The 18,643-nt window shown below is 41.3% G+C and overlaps 1 protein-coding gene across 7 annotated transcripts in view; it reads left to right on the forward strand.

Moving 5' to 3' along the window:
* shank2b (SH3 and multiple ankyrin repeat domains 2b) overlaps positions 1 to 18,643 on the forward strand; it is a 312,747-nt gene that overhangs the window by 274,705 nt on the left and 19,399 nt on the right. For 2 of the 7 annotated variants that reach the window (XM_025908243.1, XM_025908348.1), the window contains 7 exons: positions 10,883 to 11,018; positions 12,081 to 12,161; positions 12,272 to 12,280; positions 15,382 to 15,405; positions 16,249 to 16,287; positions 16,945 to 17,057; positions 17,628 to 17,733. In XM_025908243.1, coding sequence (XP_025764028.1) covers positions 10,883 to 11,018; positions 12,081 to 12,161; positions 12,272 to 12,280; positions 15,382 to 15,405; positions 16,249 to 16,287; positions 16,945 to 17,057; positions 17,628 to 17,733 — 508 coding nt within the window. The remainder of the gene's footprint in view (positions 1 to 10,882; positions 11,019 to 12,080; positions 12,162 to 12,271; positions 12,281 to 15,381; positions 15,406 to 16,248; positions 16,288 to 16,944; positions 17,058 to 17,627; positions 17,734 to 18,643) is intronic. The other 5 variants (XM_025908253.1, XM_019365640.2, XM_019365700.2 and 2 more) reach the window with 5 other exon arrangements.

An 18,643-nucleotide genomic window follows, 5' to 3' on the forward strand; every position in this document is an offset into this window, starting at 1 on the left:
CATCTCCTGGACAGACAACATCTCAGCGGTCGTCAAGAAGGCCCAACAGCAGCTGCACTTCCTGAGAGTCCTCAGGAAGTACAAGCTGAACTCCAACCTGCTGCTGACCTTCTACCGCTCGTCCATTGAGAGCCTGCTAACCTACTGCATCACGGTATGGTACGGCAGCTGCACCAAGGCGGACAGAGTGAGGCTTCAGAGTGTGGTCAAGACAGCACAGAAGATCATCGGCTGCCCTCTCCCCTCCCTGTTGGACATTTATTCCTCCCGCTGCCTCAGCAGAGCAGCAAACATTATCAAGGACAGCTCCCACCCTGGTTTCAACATGTTCAGCCTGCTTCCCTCAGGGAAGCGCTGCAGGTGCATCAGCACAAAAACCCACAGACTCAAAAACAGTTTCTTCCCCAAAGCCATAACCACCCTGAACTCACACATGTACCAATAACACAGCCCCCCACTTCCCACTTCCTCTATGGACCACCACTGTGCAATACCAATTCTATGTGCAATAACTCAACTGTATATACATAACACTATTTATTACATATTACTTTTTTTTCTTTCTTAAAAATACGGCTTGTATATTGTACATTTTATATATATATATATATCTTTTTCCCCTATGTTAATACTGTCCATATGTATATAGCGCTGCAGAACTGTACCTCCCCCCCCCAGCATGTTTGCACTGACTAGGAGATGCTCTGTATCTCATTATACAACTGTATAGTGACAATAAAGGCATTCTATTCTATTCTATTCTATTCTATTGCTGCTGCGTTTGTGTCACAAAGCATCCCTCACTATCGTCTTTGCCTCTCTTGTGCAATGTCCATTAAGCATAGGATAGTAGTGTTACTATCTTATTGGTCAACTGTGTCTCGGGCATTAGCCCAGAGTAAAAAAGCTGCTGTGTTGTATTGTAGCAGTTGCCCCAACCGCCATGAGTCCTCCCCAGTAAGGACATGTGAAAATGCAGAGTTTCACACACACACTTTTGTTTTTCACACTTCTTTATCCACACTCTTGTACTCTTCGTTCCTGGCTGCCACTCACTGCTGACTGCTGAGCTCACTGCTGAGGAGAGGATGATTAGTTACACCCAGCTGGTGCGCCAAATCCAAAACCATACTGCGCACATTCATCTTGCACTGCTGGATTCCAGTATGCAGTGGATACCTGGCCATGGGAAGGAGTTTAGCTCAAACTTGGAGCATACACCTAGTGGTTGGGTCAGCTCGAGGTCCAGTTTGCACCATAAACAAAGTGCTCTGGAGTGCTTTTGGAATTTGGACCAAGAAGTGTGATTAGCGTGTTTACGTCTCCCCAAATGAAACAGATCAAGGGAGAAAACAAGTTCACTTTATTCTGACTAAAGAGCTCAGGTGCAAAAACAGCCTCAGAGACGTACATTCAGAATAATTAATGACCTACTCCTTCCTTTTTTATTTTAATTCTATATTATTTTTTATATGTTATCTTTTTTTAAGATAATAAATGTGATTATACAGTTTTTGTAAAGGCTTTAAACAACAGTCTTCCTATTCATTTTGACCTCTTTGACAGCTCAGTTAAAAGGAGATCTGCACAACATCAGAAAACATATTCATGACAGCTGTAGTAGAAATTAGAAGTTTAAATTAAGTTAATTAAGTTTGAATCATCTGACCTCATCCTCTGAAGAAAGGATTGTGCTATGGTGGTTCATATGTTTTGACTCATTATAAGCTATAATAAGAATAAAGGCCTTTTCACACTGGATGCGTAAAACCTGTGTGAATATTTCATGCGTTTAAAAGATTTTTCCGGTTCACCTTTTCTTACTGCAGTCATTCACACCAACCACGTAATCTGGATGAATTTGCAGCATTTTTTTTTTTCAAACCAAGCTCAATTTTTCAGATTTTTCTGGTCCAAATAAATAGATCTGACCAATCGGATGACTGCATTTAGCAACTAGTGCGCTCATGGCTCAAATCGCACTCTGGTACCGAATATACCGTATTTTTCGAACCATAAGGTTTTATTAGAGACACAGCTAAGCGTTTTGCAATTTTGCATAATTTTAAAAAGTTTAAATTTGTTCAGTAGCCTATTGAACAGGAGAAATGAGGCTTTCTTTTCGGAAGTAAGTAAAAGGAAAAAAAACAGCGGCCGACAGCGCTGTAAACAACGGTAGACTTGTGCATAACAAGCAAGCGAATAATGCAGAAAACAGATTTTTAGACAGGAAACTGTTCTTGAAGTACTGAGAGAGATAAAAAGAGAGATAAAAACCTGCAGCTTCAGAATCAGCGCAAAAAGGACGTAAACACAAAGCACGGACCCACCGAAACATCAGAATCAGCGAGCTGTCGGCTTTCAGCCCCGACCATGTCCGTGCGGTCGGGTGAGAAAGGCGACATCTCACTGATTCTGATCCGTCAGCAGGTCCGCGCTTTGTGTTCACGTCTTTGTGCAGACTCCGTGTAGCTGCTCTCATTTACTGTTTTAGCTGTTTGGTGGTTGTTGAAATTTTGTGAAGTTCAACCTGAGATTCTGGCATTTCGGGAAAATAAATTTATATTAAAAAATAGATTCAGGATTTTAACGAATCGATATCATGTTATCCAAGCAAGAATCGATTTTAATCGATAAATTGATAATCAAAACCCACCCCTACTTCAAACGTCACTGCTGTTTAGTTTCCTGTCTTCATTTATGTTGGAAGTGATAGCAGAGCTGTACATTTGAATTTTCTCAGAAATCTCTCAGTCAGAACATGCTATATCATGTTTAGGTGGAAGCTAGCGAGCTAACTTCCTGCTAACTTCTAACTCTGTTACGTTTAATAAATTCTGTTTTCATGGATGCCTGGATGTTAAACTTAATTGTTACACCTGGTAAAGCAGCAACATTGATCATTTTATTGAAGATGAAAGAATTTAGACAGTTTTTAACTCTCAGTGATGCTGCAGTGTTCGTTTGACTTTGGGACCTGAAGGGAACGGAGTTTAGGACCCAGATTACTCCGCGAGCCTCCTGACTACGGTAGCCATAATGCTCCAACAATCCATCAAGCGGCGCGGCTCCGTAGCTTACCAAAGTCGTACTAAAACATTCTTTGACAGATTTTTGAGCACCGTGTACCACATAAAATCGGTTCGAGGTCAGTAAGCACAACCAGAATTCTTACATAAGGCACACCGGATTATAAGGCGCACTGTAGATTTTTGAGAAAATTAAAGGATTTTAAGTGCGCCTTATAGTGCGGAAAATACGGTACAATGATATGGAAATAGTAAAATGACACTATTGTACCTAAGACACACAAATAAACTCTGCTCTGGCTCACTGAACTGATTCTTCTGCCTCCTCAGATGTGGTCCCAGTTCTGCCAACGAGAGCTCAAACTGCCCCACTGACATCCTGATATATGTGTGAAAGCAATCATAATACAGCTTCAACTCCTGGATCAAACCATGCAATTCTTCCTGTAAACTGGATGAACCACAATCTCTGTTTCTTCCTTTTCTCTAAATGTTTTATGTTCTATATTACCAATAAAATTAACACCACATGACCACTATGTCAGTATGTGTGTTTGTTGTCCCCATGTGGGGACTCTAGTTTGAGATTTCAGTGATGTCCTTACTAAGCATTAGCAAATAATTTAATAGCTGAAACAAACTTGAATAACTAACTTGTATAAAGTAGGAAAACACACATAAAACTGTCTAAATCGGGCACAACATAATGATATAGGGTTTAAGTTTTTACAAACATGAGGCAAATGAGTCACTCCACACAATCCTTGTCCTGCTCTGGTGCTCCAGAGCCAGCCTGAGGGTAACCAGGTGAAGACCTGCTGCAGCTATGCTGAGCTCATAGAAGTCACGGAGCAGAACAGGGGCCCTGTTAGCACCTACAATTCAAGGCAGTGGAGTTGGAGTTCATCCACAGAAGAAGAACAGATATAGATGTGATGATCTAAGGAGTTTGGAGGCTCAGCTGACATCTTGGGGTGTTTGTGATATGGTTGTGTTTAGCTGGATGGTATACATCACAGTGTGATTTTATAATGATACAGTGAAATAGGTAGTGTAAAAATGCTACCATAACTTATCACTATGTAATCAACATTTCAAAATCAGACAAGATATATTTGCATATTTTACAAATTTTACAAAGTTTTGAACACTTTTAAAATAGAACAGAGTAGAGCTGGGCGATATAAGATTTTTTCATATCACGATATGTTTTTTTCATTTCAGGCGATAACGATATATATCACGATATAAGCCAAATAACTATATTTGTAAGATTTAAATGTGCCGTTGCTCACAAGTAAAATCTGAAATAATCAGCAGCTTGTTTTAATTAAAATATTTATTTCCCATAATAAGTTCAACAGGGTAGATGTACTTAAGGAACATGAGACTTCAGTTTCAGATAAATAAAGGCAAATATTGCAAACTACACAAAAGGCAGCTGCTAAAGCGTTTAAGTTTCAAAATAGAACAAACAAACAGACTAAATTGTCAATTCCACTTAGAAACAAAATTTTAATTCTAAAAATAAATCTTAGTTTGTTTTACAGAAGAACAGACAAAATTGACTAACTTTTGTCAATATCAAATAAACTGAGAACTAAAAGGAAATTCGCAATCTCTCCTTGTTGTATAGCTTAGCTTTTCAAACAGTTTTAACAGTTACTTTAGTCCAGAGGTTCCCAAAGTGTGGGGCCCGCCCCCTAGGGGGGCGCAGAGCCATTGCAGGGGGGCGCGGTATGAAAAGAAAAAAGAAAAAAAGAGCGCTTGGACACTGTGGACAGGTTTTTGACGGGGCTCCCACACAAACGCAGAGCAGGAGATGAAGCATCGCCAAATATGTTTCCAAACCAACTTCCTTCCAAGCCAAAGACTAGAAAATATGGTGAAGCATATCTTCCCTTTGGCTTCACCTGCACAAGTGCCGAGGTAGGTCTCCCCTGCAGAATTAGTTTCCCTGCGTCGGGAGCAGCGCTGGGCTCTTCAAATCACGGACAAACAGGATCCCACATTCTTGATTTTTAGTTCACAAACACTTCTTGTAATCACTAACTACTCCTGACATTTTGGACATGTTAGCTCTTTATACAGTAAAGTTACAGTGGGATACAAATAATATCAGGCTGATCCTGCCGTAATTTGTTCCCCCGGTTCAAATCACGGACAAACAGTATCCCACAGCTGTTTATGTTTTTGAACCCATTTTGCACAGAGAGGCATTTTTTGAAAAATGTATTGACAGCAATGTTGAATATTATTACACAGGAAAAAAAACAACTACACGTAAAATAATCACACCGTGACGCCTCTGCCTTTCTAAATGCAGGGACAGTAACTGCGTGTGTATATGTAAGCGTGTAAAACCTGAAGATAGTCAGATTAACAGTAACAGTATTTTGTCTCTATCTGCCATTCTGCAGTTCATCTCATGTAAACAATAATGTGGTGCACAGCGTGACGTGAAAAGAGGCACATACCTTTGAGGTTGCGTGACGAACTCTGTAATCCTCGTCCACACGTAAACGCAAAAAAGGAGTTTTAAATAATCTCCGTTTTCGGTGAATCGCATCGCCGTTTATGTGTTGACGAAAGGCCCAAACGCATAGAAACAGCTGCGTTTTCAAAAATACCCGTGTAGGTGTGGACGCAGCGTAAAAGAGTTAGTAGTATATTTTATTACTACCTGTAATTTATTGCCGTTTATTTTGCTTAATTGTTTACTAAATGTTTGAGGTGTGAAATAAACCGCAATGGAGCAAAATATGGGTGTGTGTGTTTGGAGGATGAGTTTGTGCGGGGGGGGGGGGGCGCGAACATTTTTCTTGTAAAACAAAGGGGGGCCTGGCAAAAAAAGTTTGGGAACCACTGCTTTAGTCTGACAAAAGCCGAATGACGAATCAGCGCTTTCAGTCAGAGACTGAGCATGCACCGCTTTATTGTATTTCCAGACTTGCTTTCGGCACAATTTACAGTGCGCGCTACTCTGTTTTTTGTCAGACTTGAAATAGCCGAAATACCTTCACACTACGGAACTTCTGTGGCCCTTCCGTTCGACAAGCTCTCCAGCATTGGAACCATCATCTGTTTTCTCTTCGGTAACCTTCGCTCACACTCTCAGTTGATTTTTCTCTAGTCAGCACACTCATTTCCTCCATTACCTGGGCAGCCCAGCTGGCTGCTTCCCAAACAAATACACATGTGCGCCTTGGCGCTTGTGCTGTACATAACAAGTCACGTGAGGTGACGCTGCGGCTGTGATTGGTTCGGCTCTGCGCTACTTAATTTGGATTGGCTGTTCTTTCTTTTTCTTTTAAGAGGACAAGAGAGATGAGGCCTATCGCAATAGTTAAATTTTTCTATCGAGAAAAAGTTATTTCGCAATACATATCGTTATCGTTCTATCGCCCAGCTCTAGTACAGAGTTACTATTGCTGCTTTTGCTTATAGTTTAATTATGTTCAGTGAGAGAAATCTAGTCGGTTTTGTGCTTGAACAAGTCCATAAAAGTCAGGTTCAATATCCAGTTATTGTCCTCCACTTAACCTTATCAGGACCACCTACCCCAGCTACCATAGGGCAAGAGTTGGGGAACACCCTGGCACGGTGCTGACACAGAGAAACAGATAACAACCGCACCACCATGCTGCCCCGTGGCTCTGTGTCTTAGGTGGAAATATAAAGGTCAAAATCCATCACTGGGAATGTTTGTTAACATATAAAGCTAGCCATCTTCTGGGCATCTCTCTTGATGTATGGAACATTCTCCTCTTTAAGAGAAGCATGAAAATCCAGCACCGATACCGACTTTAAGTGCTCGACAACAAATTACAACAAACTGAGATTCAGTACTCTTGCCCTGATGGAGTTAGCGGTTTTGGTTACATCAGCAACGTCACTGATATACACAATACCCCCTGGTGTGATAATACAATGCACAAGCATCCGTTTCAGATCTGGGTTCACTTTAAAAGTCCAACTTTTTTGGACAGCCACCATCACAGCTGTGTCACAGACATCACAGCTTTCCTCCAAGAACAAAAAGTCCAATTAAAAACAAAGAAACAATTTGAAGCTCCAGATTTCTCACCGTGTCCTTGAGCCATTTTGTCATGTTTCACCTGGAGACGAGCACATTGCAGCTGCATTGTTGTATCCAACGTTTTTGTGATGACAAGGCATGTTATGAAGGGTTTTTGGAGTTTGCTTTGCACCATGTTTACTGTAACGACTGGGCAAAGAAGAGGAAGGATGGAAGGCAAAGACATCTCCACAAAACTGATTCATAAAGTTTTATATGGTTACGTTATCTTCTTGCTAAAAGATGTCACTCTGCCTTCTCAATAAGCAGTCCTATCAGAAACCTAGATGGGCTTTTGCCACAAGTCAAGTGTGTGTGTGTGTGTGTTCACGTGAGTGTGTGTTCATCCTTCCAGCGTAGTTACATAATAGGGCAGAAGACAGAGGAGATTACATAAGACGAACCCTATATGTAAGCTGGTGGGCTTTTCTGGTTGTGTGTGTGTGTGCGCGCGTGTGTGTGTGTGCGCGCGCGCATGTGTGTGTGTGCGCGTGTGTGTGTGTGCGCATGTGTGTGCGCGCGTGTGTGTGTGCATGGGGTCATGCTGAAACAGCTGCTGGAGCATTTCTTTCTAATTACTAAAATGCAAAAAGGCTTTTGTGAGTTGGTTCGACCACAACACAAAGTAAGGAACTAAACTCAGGCTCTTTACTCTGTTACTGTTCGTCTCTGTCATTTCCCTCTCGCTGCACATCATCTGTTACAATTTCTCTCCTCCACCACGTTCCCTTTCTTTCCTTCTTGCAATCCATCATTCCTTTGTCGCTGCAGGTCAGTCTATCTCTCTGTCATCGCTGCGTGTCACCCCCCAGTCCTCCTTTCCTCTGTTTGTCTGGAACGAGAGAGGTGGAGCAAAGGAGAGAAGATGAGCGGAGCAGCAGGACCCATATTAAATCAGACGAGTAGTAATGAGATTAAAAAGCATCTACTAGGGTATGAAAAGGAAAGTTTAAAATGGTGTGTGTGTGTGTTCATTTGCGTAGTCAAAAGCAATGAGTGTGGGGGTGTTCAGTGTGTTGGATGCATTATTAAATGAGCTGATGTTTGTGACGTATACATGGAGAAACATACGCGAGGGCAGCAGCCAGGCTCCTTTATGAATATTGCAGCTATGAAGATTTTGTTGATTCTTTCAGTTGCTTATTGTGAAAATTGTTAATCAATTTCCTGGTGACCCACAGATTGTGTTTCATTGTCTTTTATTTGGACGTACAGAGGTGTAAAAGGTCCGTTCTCTTGTCTGCCACTGTTATGAAAAATGTAAAGTCTTTGTTGACAATCTGATGGATCGGTCAACTCACCGTGTGTGGATTTCTCTTTTTGGTAGAAGGAGATTGTACAACTCTGGCCTGTACGTTCCTGTGAAATAAAGTATTCGTCCTTTCCTGAATGTTTCAGAGTAGGACTGGGTGATATATCGAGTTTTTAAAAAAAATATCGATATATTTTTATACGAGATATAAGATGTGACAATATCCTTTATATCGATATAGTCTGTGTTACGTTATAATTATAGTTGCGGAGCCGCAAGTTTGCCTCTCTTTTGTCCACTTTTGTCTCTACACAACGTTACTCGACCTCGCCTCTCCTTCACTGAACACAACTCCCCCTCCTCCCCCATCGCTTCACCTGCAGGCAGCGACAAGATGGACACAGCAAATCTCCGTTAATGAGTTACTGCGCATCGCCCTGTGCGTGGGGCTGGACAGCATCAACGTGTTAACGAGCTAACCACGCTAACGAGCTAGCCACGCTAACGCCATGCACGGCCTGAAATCCTTTCATTCTCTCAAAAGTTGACTGCTCGCCTTTTGTATGAATTCTGGTTGTGCTTGATGACCGCAAACCGATTTTATGTGATACACAGCGCTCAGCAATCTGTCAAAAAATGTTTTAGTTCGACTTTGGTAAGCTACGGAGCTGCACCGCTTGATGGATTGTCGCAGCATTACGGCTACCGAGGAGCCTCGCGGAGTGATACGTACTGTGCTTCAACGTAATATTACCGTACTGTGTGTGTATAAGGACCATAAATGGCACCTGTTCAGAGACATGGTTACGAAGCGGATTTCAAACTCCAGGCTGTCAGTCACGCAGTAGAAGTTGGGAACAGAGCAGCTGTGAAATCTTTCTGTTATTATGCTCAGCGTCTGTTAGTTTACATTTTGACTGCACAATTGTGAGCTCTTTGTTATGCACAAAACAACATAGTTTTCTTTTATTTATGGAGCATCATTATTTAATAAATGCTCATAATTTATTTTTGCGTAGTTTTTTTCATGTACATCTATGCTGTATGTTAATAAAAGTGCCTGTGTGACATCTGGGACACAGCTTTGACTAAGAACTCTCTTTTTGTTCTTACTTTATGGCTTTAAAAAAATATCGAGATATATATCTTATATCGCCATCCAGCTACAAAATATCGAGATATGAATTTTGGGTCATATCGCCCAGATCTATTTCAGATCATCCAACTAACTTTAATATACATTAAAAATAACCCCTGTGGATACAGAATGCAGTTTTTAAATGATTATTTAATTCATTAAGGTCAGTTTTCATGATTCAGCAATAAGAAAGAGATTGGGCAAAATTGGCAAGATGTCAAAAACATCTTGATCATCAGCGAGACTTTTGGGGAAATTATCTGTGACAAAAGTCACCGAGACAAAATTTAAACCTTTTTTTCGAGGTTTTGGACGAGCTACGTCCAGATGAACAGAATCAACCTTTTGGGATTTCCTTACCTGGATGATTGAGCATGCATCAAGACACTTTGATTAAGGCTAAGTGTAAACAGAATTGTATGCAGCCCGTGGGTGAAGCCTGGGTAATTACCAGGATTTGTATCTTGTTTTCACATGACAAGCGTTTATCCACAAAGCTCAATATTTTGCTTCACCTGTCGACAGAATTCTGTTCCAAAGGTGTTTGGGTGGTTTTTGTAATTATGTGATCTTTGCAGATTCCAAATCCTAAAGGAAAGTAGCAACAGTCCTAAATTTCCTACATTTAGACAGCTTCTCGGTTTGCGGACTAACACAATATTTTTCAGCTCCATGCGTCTCAAAGCTGCTTTTATAATTCTATGAAAGTTTTTGTGATCAAGGAATGGTTCACACCAGCTGGTCTTTCGACAGTCATGGCCAGAAGTTTGTTTTTCATGCACTTTGCAGGTTTTAATTTAGAATATTATATACACATTTCTATGATATTGTGAAGAAGAATTACAAGGATTTAATATGTTTCAAAATCTTTTAATGGCAAATAAATAAATTAGTTTTGGCCACAGCTGTAGAGAAGATCAGTGCTGGTCAGTCACTGAACTTTGTACATCTTCATTTATACTTTTATGTCCTCAGACAGAACATCTGACTCAAACTAGCTCATGGCACAGTTGTTAGCACAGAGACTCACTCACTTTAATTGCCTGAAATATGTCTACACAGTGTGTTCAATAAAAATACATTTTAGTAAGGTTTTAAATCAAACTAGTGGATGTGGTGGTTGGAGAGACAGTTTACCAGTCTGGTTGGTTTCCAGTAGAAAATGATGGTTTGCACTGTGAAGCCATACTTGCACTTTTTCATTTCCTCCCTGAGTTTCTTTTGTATTGAAATTTGCATCTTCAGATTTAAACGAGCTGCAGTTTTCTCCCACACTAAGCTGAGGTGTCGGTCCAGTGTTTACATTTTTGTGCTGTTCATAAATACGCAGTTAATAACATAAGCAAAGCTACAGGATAAGAAAACTTTTGGTTTGTTTGTGGCAGGTGAACCAGGAGAATGTGGTGAAGGTGGGCCATCGACAGGTGGTCAACATGATCCGCCAGGGAGGCAACCGGCTCCTGATTAAGGTGGTGACAGTGAGCCGGAATCTGGACCCCGAGGACACAGCACGCAAAAAAGGTACAGCAGCTCCAAGATGAGACTGAAAATGGCTGCCAGTCGTGTTTAGACATGGATTCGAGAATCTAATCGTCATGAGGTGCTTTAGCTGAGGAGCAGCAGAGCACAGCTGTAGCATACAGCCTGCTGTAGTACAGTGCTGTGTGAACCTGATCACAGATGTACCTCCTGTATTAAAATACTAAAGTGACACACTGGCTGATGATTTAGTTCACTATTATCTATATAGCTAGGAGAAATCTCAGCGCACTATGTGTTGTAAAGCAAATCCTCTTTAATATCCAAACATACATCCATTTGCTCCCGCTTTTCCAATTCAGGGTCCCGGGAGGAGCTGGAGCCTATCCCAGCTGTCGCAGGGCATGAGGCAGGGTACACACATATAGAAACAGACCATTCACGCTCAGATTCATACCTACAATAAATTTATAATCACCAGTTAACTAATGTGTCTGGACTGTGAGAGGAAGCTGGAGAGACATGGTGAAAACATGAAAACTCCAAGCAGGACCTCCTTGATGTGAGGTCAGTGCTAACCACTGCTCTCCACCAATAAGAGGAAAAAACACTCAGGAACAGGAAGAGACTTCCAACAAAACCATTATCAGGGAGGTCATCTACTGAAGCTGGTTGGGGGGGGAAGAAGGACTGTGTAATAATACCCATCAAAGACCACGACAAACCGGACCGACTCTGTGCTTAGACTACAAACGGCAAACACGAGAGACTGTCGTGTATTTAGGTCAGACCAGGTGGTTTTAATACAAACTAGACAAAATCTACACATGGAAATAAGCAAACCTTTAAATGTTTGTCAAAAATCTCTGATCAGAATATTGCTTTTGTCTCTGTGTTGTTCTGATACTCTAAAATCGTTGTTTTAAAATGATATTTTCTTATTATCGGAAAATATTTCTCATTTGATCCTTTTCCCTCAGTGAAATTCTTTTTTCCCATCGCTCGACTGATCGATTAAAGATTTACCTGAAAAGGTGTGACGCCTCCAGATCACTGCAGATGACCTGCCTGCTTTTGGTCACATGTCTGTTTCTCTCTGCTCAGCTCCTCCACCTCCAAAGAGAGCCCCCACCACAGCCCTGTCAATGCGCTCAAAGTCGATGACGTCTGAACTCGAGGAACTCGGTAAGAGCCGCAGTTTTGACTTTAGTAACTCGTAATGGCAAATGGGAGCAAGTGTCTCACAGAAGATCTTTTTTGTACCTCTTTCTCATGGTTGGTTAATCTCTCAATAGTGGATAAAGGTAAGCAGATAATGCTGTATAACCCTCTGCCATCCATTATGCCCAACTGCATATACATTTGCTCACAGTGGCTGATTGAGGCTTTTGTTCAGGCTAATGCAATATGCGTTTCCATCATCTGGTCACTTTAGTTTGGCTTAAAGAAGAAAATAGAAGAAAACCGCTTTTCCTCCCTCATCTCCTCTCCTCCTTTGCATGAAGTGCTCTTGCTTCTGGATGCCCACACTCATCCACACTCATGAGTTGTTGCTTCTGCTGCAAAGAGCAAACGAGTAAAAAGAGCATTAGTTTGACTGTATCGTCTTTCTGTTGGTTTTGTCCGTTGTACGATGTACATTTTAGAGGTGTTTTGTGTTGTCCTGACGCCTCATGACAAACAGCAGAGTTAGGGTTTCTGAGATGATGCGTTCAAAAGAGACACAGGCCTGAAAGGCATGAAAGGAGGGCAGCCATGAAATGTGAAAGGAGCATTAGAAGAGGACAAACAATCAATTCATGAGTACCCACACGCATAAATGTCCTACCTTTGTCGTGTAAATTACCTAGGCATTATTTATCCCCAGGTGAAGAAAGGTTTTTTGATGTTTGATTTTTACCTGATGTTAAAGTATTATAGAGGTGATCTGATGACACATCGTTACCGTGATGACACAAATCATTGTTGAGCTGATCCTTTGGTAGACATACAACAAACAGCAGCAGGTGGATCTCATTCCACTGTAGCCAGAGGTTTTTAAACAGAATTCAGAAAGTAATAACTTGTGACTGATGTCACGCTGAACTTGGTTTGCTTGCAGAGGACGTGGATACATGCAGTTTGTTGCATGTGATTTTTTAAAGCTTGCTGTGGTTGCTGCTAGCTGCTCTGCTGGCAAACCCAAACTTACTTGTTCCACTTTGACTTGTTAGGCAGACACATGTTAAAGGAGACCTGTTAGAACGTTTAACCTTTTTTTTTTTTCATCTTTGGACTAAAGCAGCATCGCACATAGCCCAAAATAATTTATTTGTCTTACACTTGGTCTATGTGCAGCTCATCAGACAGATATCATGGCAAAATGTGCAGTAGACACACATGTCCACTGTGTCCGTGCAGAAGTAGCTCTAAGCTGCAGTAACAGCACGGGGGGATATTCTATTTGAAGCAGGCAACTCTAACACATTTACATGTCAACATTAATCTCGTTAAAATGACGTTAACACCATAACTGCATTAACACCGCAAATGTAAGTTAGCGAGTTAGCGCGGATCGCCGCGTGTGTGGGGCTGGACGGCGCTAACGCATTAACGAGCTAACCGCGCTAACGCGTCGACACCGTGCAGCCCCACGCACGGGGCGATCAGTGCTAACGGAGATTTGCGGTGTTAATGCAGTTATGGTGTTAACGTCATTTTAACGAGATTAACGCTGACAGCAGTAGACATATTAGCCACCTAGCTTTATCGTTTCCGACGTTTACTAACCTTAGAATCTACTTAATACGTTTTTTACTCGCTGCTGACTTCTTGACTTCACATGTATAATGCATTTGCATGTGTGCATGCATGAGTGTCCATTTCACATTTTGGAGAGGCACAGTGTGAAATGGGCACTGTGGAATACACGTTTTGCCGTGATGCTGGGTTGCATCAGTTTATTCATTCTTAATGAAGTCATTTTAGCTCCCACCTCCCACTCCTTAAACAAACACTTTTCTGATTGGCTACCACATGCAAACAAAAAAACTATACATATATATATATATATATATATATATTTATATATATATATATAGTTGACAGCATTAGAGATGATGGCTTTTAAACTGAATATGATCACACCATCATGTCATCATATCCAGGAAGTTGTTTCCATAATTTCCTAATAATAATTTCGGTTTCTCTTGGCCAGATGATAGGACAGTTTTCTTCTTTATCTCAGACTGTTTTACACGAGCTTGGGCCCACATCCTGAAAAGCATGCTATCCCAATGCTATCCCTCCCATGTTTACCTTCAAAACCTCAGCCAAATTCTAGATTATGATTTAGGAGCTGATTTGGGGGGGGGGGGGGGGGGGGTTTAAGCAGAGAGAACACACTAGCTGTTTTAAAGTAATCTGGAATGCAGCCTGATGAAGGAGAATTATTTATGACAGAGAGAAGCTGGGGGAGATGACAGGCAAAACCTCTTTCATGAAGTTAGGAGGAACAATGTCAGTTGGCCATGTGACTATATCACTATATCTTTTGTGGGAATTAGCTTAAATTTGGAGCACAGAACTGGGTCAGACATTTGGAAAAAGACCTGTGACCTGATACAGCGGTCCCCAACCTTTTTTGCACCACGGACCGGTTTAATGTCAGATAATATTTTCAGGGACCGGCCTTTAAGGTGTCGCGGATAAATACAACAAAATAAAATGATACGACCGAGACCAAAACTGTGGGATTTTGTAAATATAATAATAAACGTGAATTCACTGTGTAACTGTGTAACTTTATTAGCAGCGTCCTCCTGAAATGCACCAACAACACTGAGAGGAACATCCTCCTCTCTGCCATTTAATGCTCTCTGGTCACTATGGTAATGCGTAAATATTTCTTTCAAAATAAGACACACAACTACACCACGGAAAAAGACCCAGGGAAACCGAGTAAACAATAAAAACCCTAAAAATTTCACACCTGAGCCTCAACTCGCGCGGCCTGGTACCAAACGACTCACGGACTGGTACCGGTCCGAGGCCCGGGGGTTGGGGACCGCTGCCAGAAAAGAAATTCAGAAGATATTAGAGGAAGAAGACCGAGTAGCATTTAGTTAATAGTACTGAAAAGGATCCTTGAATTGTGCTTATTATTGTTAATCAAACTACCAAAATAAGAAGTTCTCACATCTTTCATGAGCCGCCCTCATCACAGGGCTTTGTGACGAGGGCAGCTTGTCATGCCTCCGGGGAAAAGCGTTGAGTCTGTGTATATGAATGTGTGTGTGAATGGGTGAATGACTGGATATGTAAAGCGCTTTGGGGTCCTTAGGGACCATAAAAGCGCTATATAAATGCAGGCCATTTACCATTTACCATATATGCTCTGAAGACTCTTTTTTTGTCATCCTTTAAGCCACTCTAAGGAAAAAGAAAGGTGGTAAGTTACAGCGGGCATGCTTTCAGTCTGATCTAGTATCTCCAGTGATTGATTTCTGTCCCGTATTTCCCACACACTCCACTCCACTGTGATTAACTAACACTGTTGTAGTGATTCCTTTTCTGACTCGCTCCATTTCGACCGATTTAAACCAAATGGAGCTACGCCCATAGTGTATTTGCATGATTTACAAAGTGTTTTGATTGCAGCTGTTTCTGTCTTCTAAATGTTGTTAGTGCATGGTTAAATGTCGTAGTAATCACAGGCTATAGATTCTTCTTGCTGAGCATTCCCAGGATTTGCTTTAGATTAAAGGGGCATGTCACTTCACAGTGCTTCCTTGCAGGCAGACCCACAAACCTAATTTGCAACACTATCAGCAGTAAGCATACACTCTTTACTTTCTGGAATCTTTTTACGCTTTAAACACAAAAATATACATAGTGGCAGAGCCTTAATGAGGAATTACAAATGAGTATGAGTGTGAGTCAGTGTTTTTTCACTATACCTGACCTTTAAAGTTTCATGTTTCTCTTCATGTGTGCATTTTTCTGTAAGCTACTTGTGTGTGTTAGTGTGTGTGTTCATGTGAGGAGGAGGAGGTTTATTCTAGGAAATGTTTCACTCACACATAGGTTTCCAGGGCAACCGTGTTGCATGTTGTTTGATAGGCTGTAGCTGCGATCCAACTGGGAGACAGATCAGAGAGAGAGTGAAAAGGAATGTGCGTCTTTCTGCTATTTCTGTGTGTTTGTGTGGTTTTTACCTCTAACCGTAGTTAAGGTCATTGATGCTCCTTTCCTCCCCTTTCCTCCCCTCCCCATTCCTCTCCTCTGTGTATAGATGCGCAGAAGAAGAGGATTGTTTTCCAAGTCACTCTAAGTAATCACTCCCCTGATGCATGGAAGCTTTCTACATCCTAGACAGTTGTAGGCAGGTGACACAGTAAGAGGAGAGATCAGGGCTAGCATGTAGCTTCTCTGAGCAAAACCCTTTAGCTGGACTCTATTTGATGGCATCATCACACACCAGAGGGAAGTTCAGTTTTGCCAAATTTGCCATTGATGGCTTTCTCGTGTTGCAGGCAGAGTAAAAAAAATAAAATAAAAAACAATAAAAACACAGAGAAAGGTAATGGCAAGCTTGGCAGGCTTTCACATCCATTGCTCATTTTACATTTAACGAGGGAACGACCCTGAGAGCTGGATGATGCTGCTGAGTCGGCTGTTTGGAAAGAGCTTGCACGGCTTCCAAGGCTGGACATGCCAGGCGCATTTCATCAAAGTTGCCCTCTCTCCCCTTCCCTTTGCTCCTCCTCCCTCATACCCCCACACCCACAAAAAAAAAGCGTTTCAACTGTTTTCTGTTTCAGTTCCATTCACAATTCGGTGTGGAAACACAAGGAAGGGTCACTGTAAATGACTGAATGAGTAGCTTGCATTTGACCCATCAGATCTGAAACTAAGGCTTTGCAAGTTCACTCCTGCCCCTTGTCACGGTTTTCAGTGCTGACATATTATGACTCGGTTTGCTTTGCAGACAAAGTAGAAGAGATGACCCATGCCCAGAAGACATCACCTGTTGACATGAAGATAGCCACAATTAAACCACGCCCATCCAGTCGCTGCTTGGTTACGCCAACTGATATGAATGTAAGCATAAGCGAACTCGCTTTATGGTGATCATAGTTTAAATTAGATTGTTCAGTATCAGGTTGCGTGGCTGTACCCTGTGCTGCTTCCCCAGACTGGATGCATTATGGAAAACTGGAAAACTGTTTGTCCTTTTGGAGCTCCTGTTTTTTAAAATATGTCGTGGAAAGCTTCCGGGCTAATGCTGATGTTTAGCAGCCGATTTAAGGTTAGGGTTAGGTTTACATGTAATAAAAATATTATAAAAGTAGAGTTAATCCTAAAGTGCATGTAAGAGAATTCATTTGAAAGATAACATCTTCCCGTTTCTGAAAGTTTGCTTTATTTAAAACACCTGAAACCAGTAGCTAGTGTCAAAACAGAAAACTTGGGCACTGACATTGGTAGATGTCCTCCTATTTGCAAGTATCAGTCAACGCAGCCAGTGGCAGGTGATGCCTGGACCTGGCCGATATGTTATGTATCCTAATGTATGAATTCCTGTAAGCAAATACTGTTATTGTTATTTAGAGATCTAATGAAACAATTATATATTCCAGTTATATTAATAATTTACAATTGACTTTTCAGTCCTTGTATCATGACCGCCAAGGAGTAGCTGTGGTGCCACCCACTGTGCCAGGAGCCTTCCTGGGGATACCTGAGAAGGGCACTATGAAAAAGCAAAAGTCCATAGGTATGATGTATATACAGTAAAAATATGTGTAGGTGTGTGTGTGAGTGTCCAGTAACCTGTGCTTTTAGCTTGTCATAATATTTTATTAATGCTCTGAGGACTTGCTCTTTGTGGTCTAGCAATATTAAAGCTAATTATAGATAAATTAGAGTGAGCCAGTCAGCAAAGTGTGCTTTCAGGCGATAATATTGGAGGTCATTAAGCATGTGCTCAAACCTCATTCTCACTCCCGAACTAGAGGGATGTCGTACATGCTAATGTTGGTTTCAGGTTTTTTGACTTGCAGTGCCATCAGAATTACGACAGCAATTATCTTCTTTATCTTCTTTTTGCACAATAATCCATTCAGGGCTCTATCTACAAACTGCATAGCCACACTCTTCTCTACACTCTGAAAATTAAGGACCTTGTTGTCCCTTTAACCCTTTCATGCATGAAATATGACAACCTCAATCAGGATTTTTTATTCATCTTTAGGAATGAAAAAGTAATTTTGAACTTCATTTTTTTAAACATGTACTTTTCCACTAAGGTGGACACTGATGTGCACGGAGCAACACATCAGTGTCCAATGTAGTGGTTTATGTGCAAGTATACCATCACCACTGTAACAATTACAAGAAAACAGCCTTTGAATATCTGCCCACTGTAGTGACCAGTAGGGTTGGACAATATGTAAAAATTTTCCAACCGACAATCGTCAGTCCAATGTATATGATACATTCGCACATGTGCAGACTTTTTGATGGGCGGAGCAATGTAATCATGCACAGACTGATTTGAGCATTTACAACACAGAAGAAGTCCTAACATGGACAAACTAATTTAAAAAAAATATATTAAAATTAGGGCTGTCAGCATTAACGCGGCGTTAACGCACTCATTGCGATTAAGGCGATTATAATTTTTA

This window comes from Oreochromis niloticus, linkage group LG1, assembly GCF_001858045.2.
Source record: "Oreochromis niloticus isolate F11D_XX linkage group LG1, O_niloticus_UMD_NMBU, whole genome shotgun sequence".
NCBI lineage: Eukaryota > Metazoa > Chordata > Actinopteri > Cichliformes > Cichlidae > Oreochromis > Oreochromis niloticus.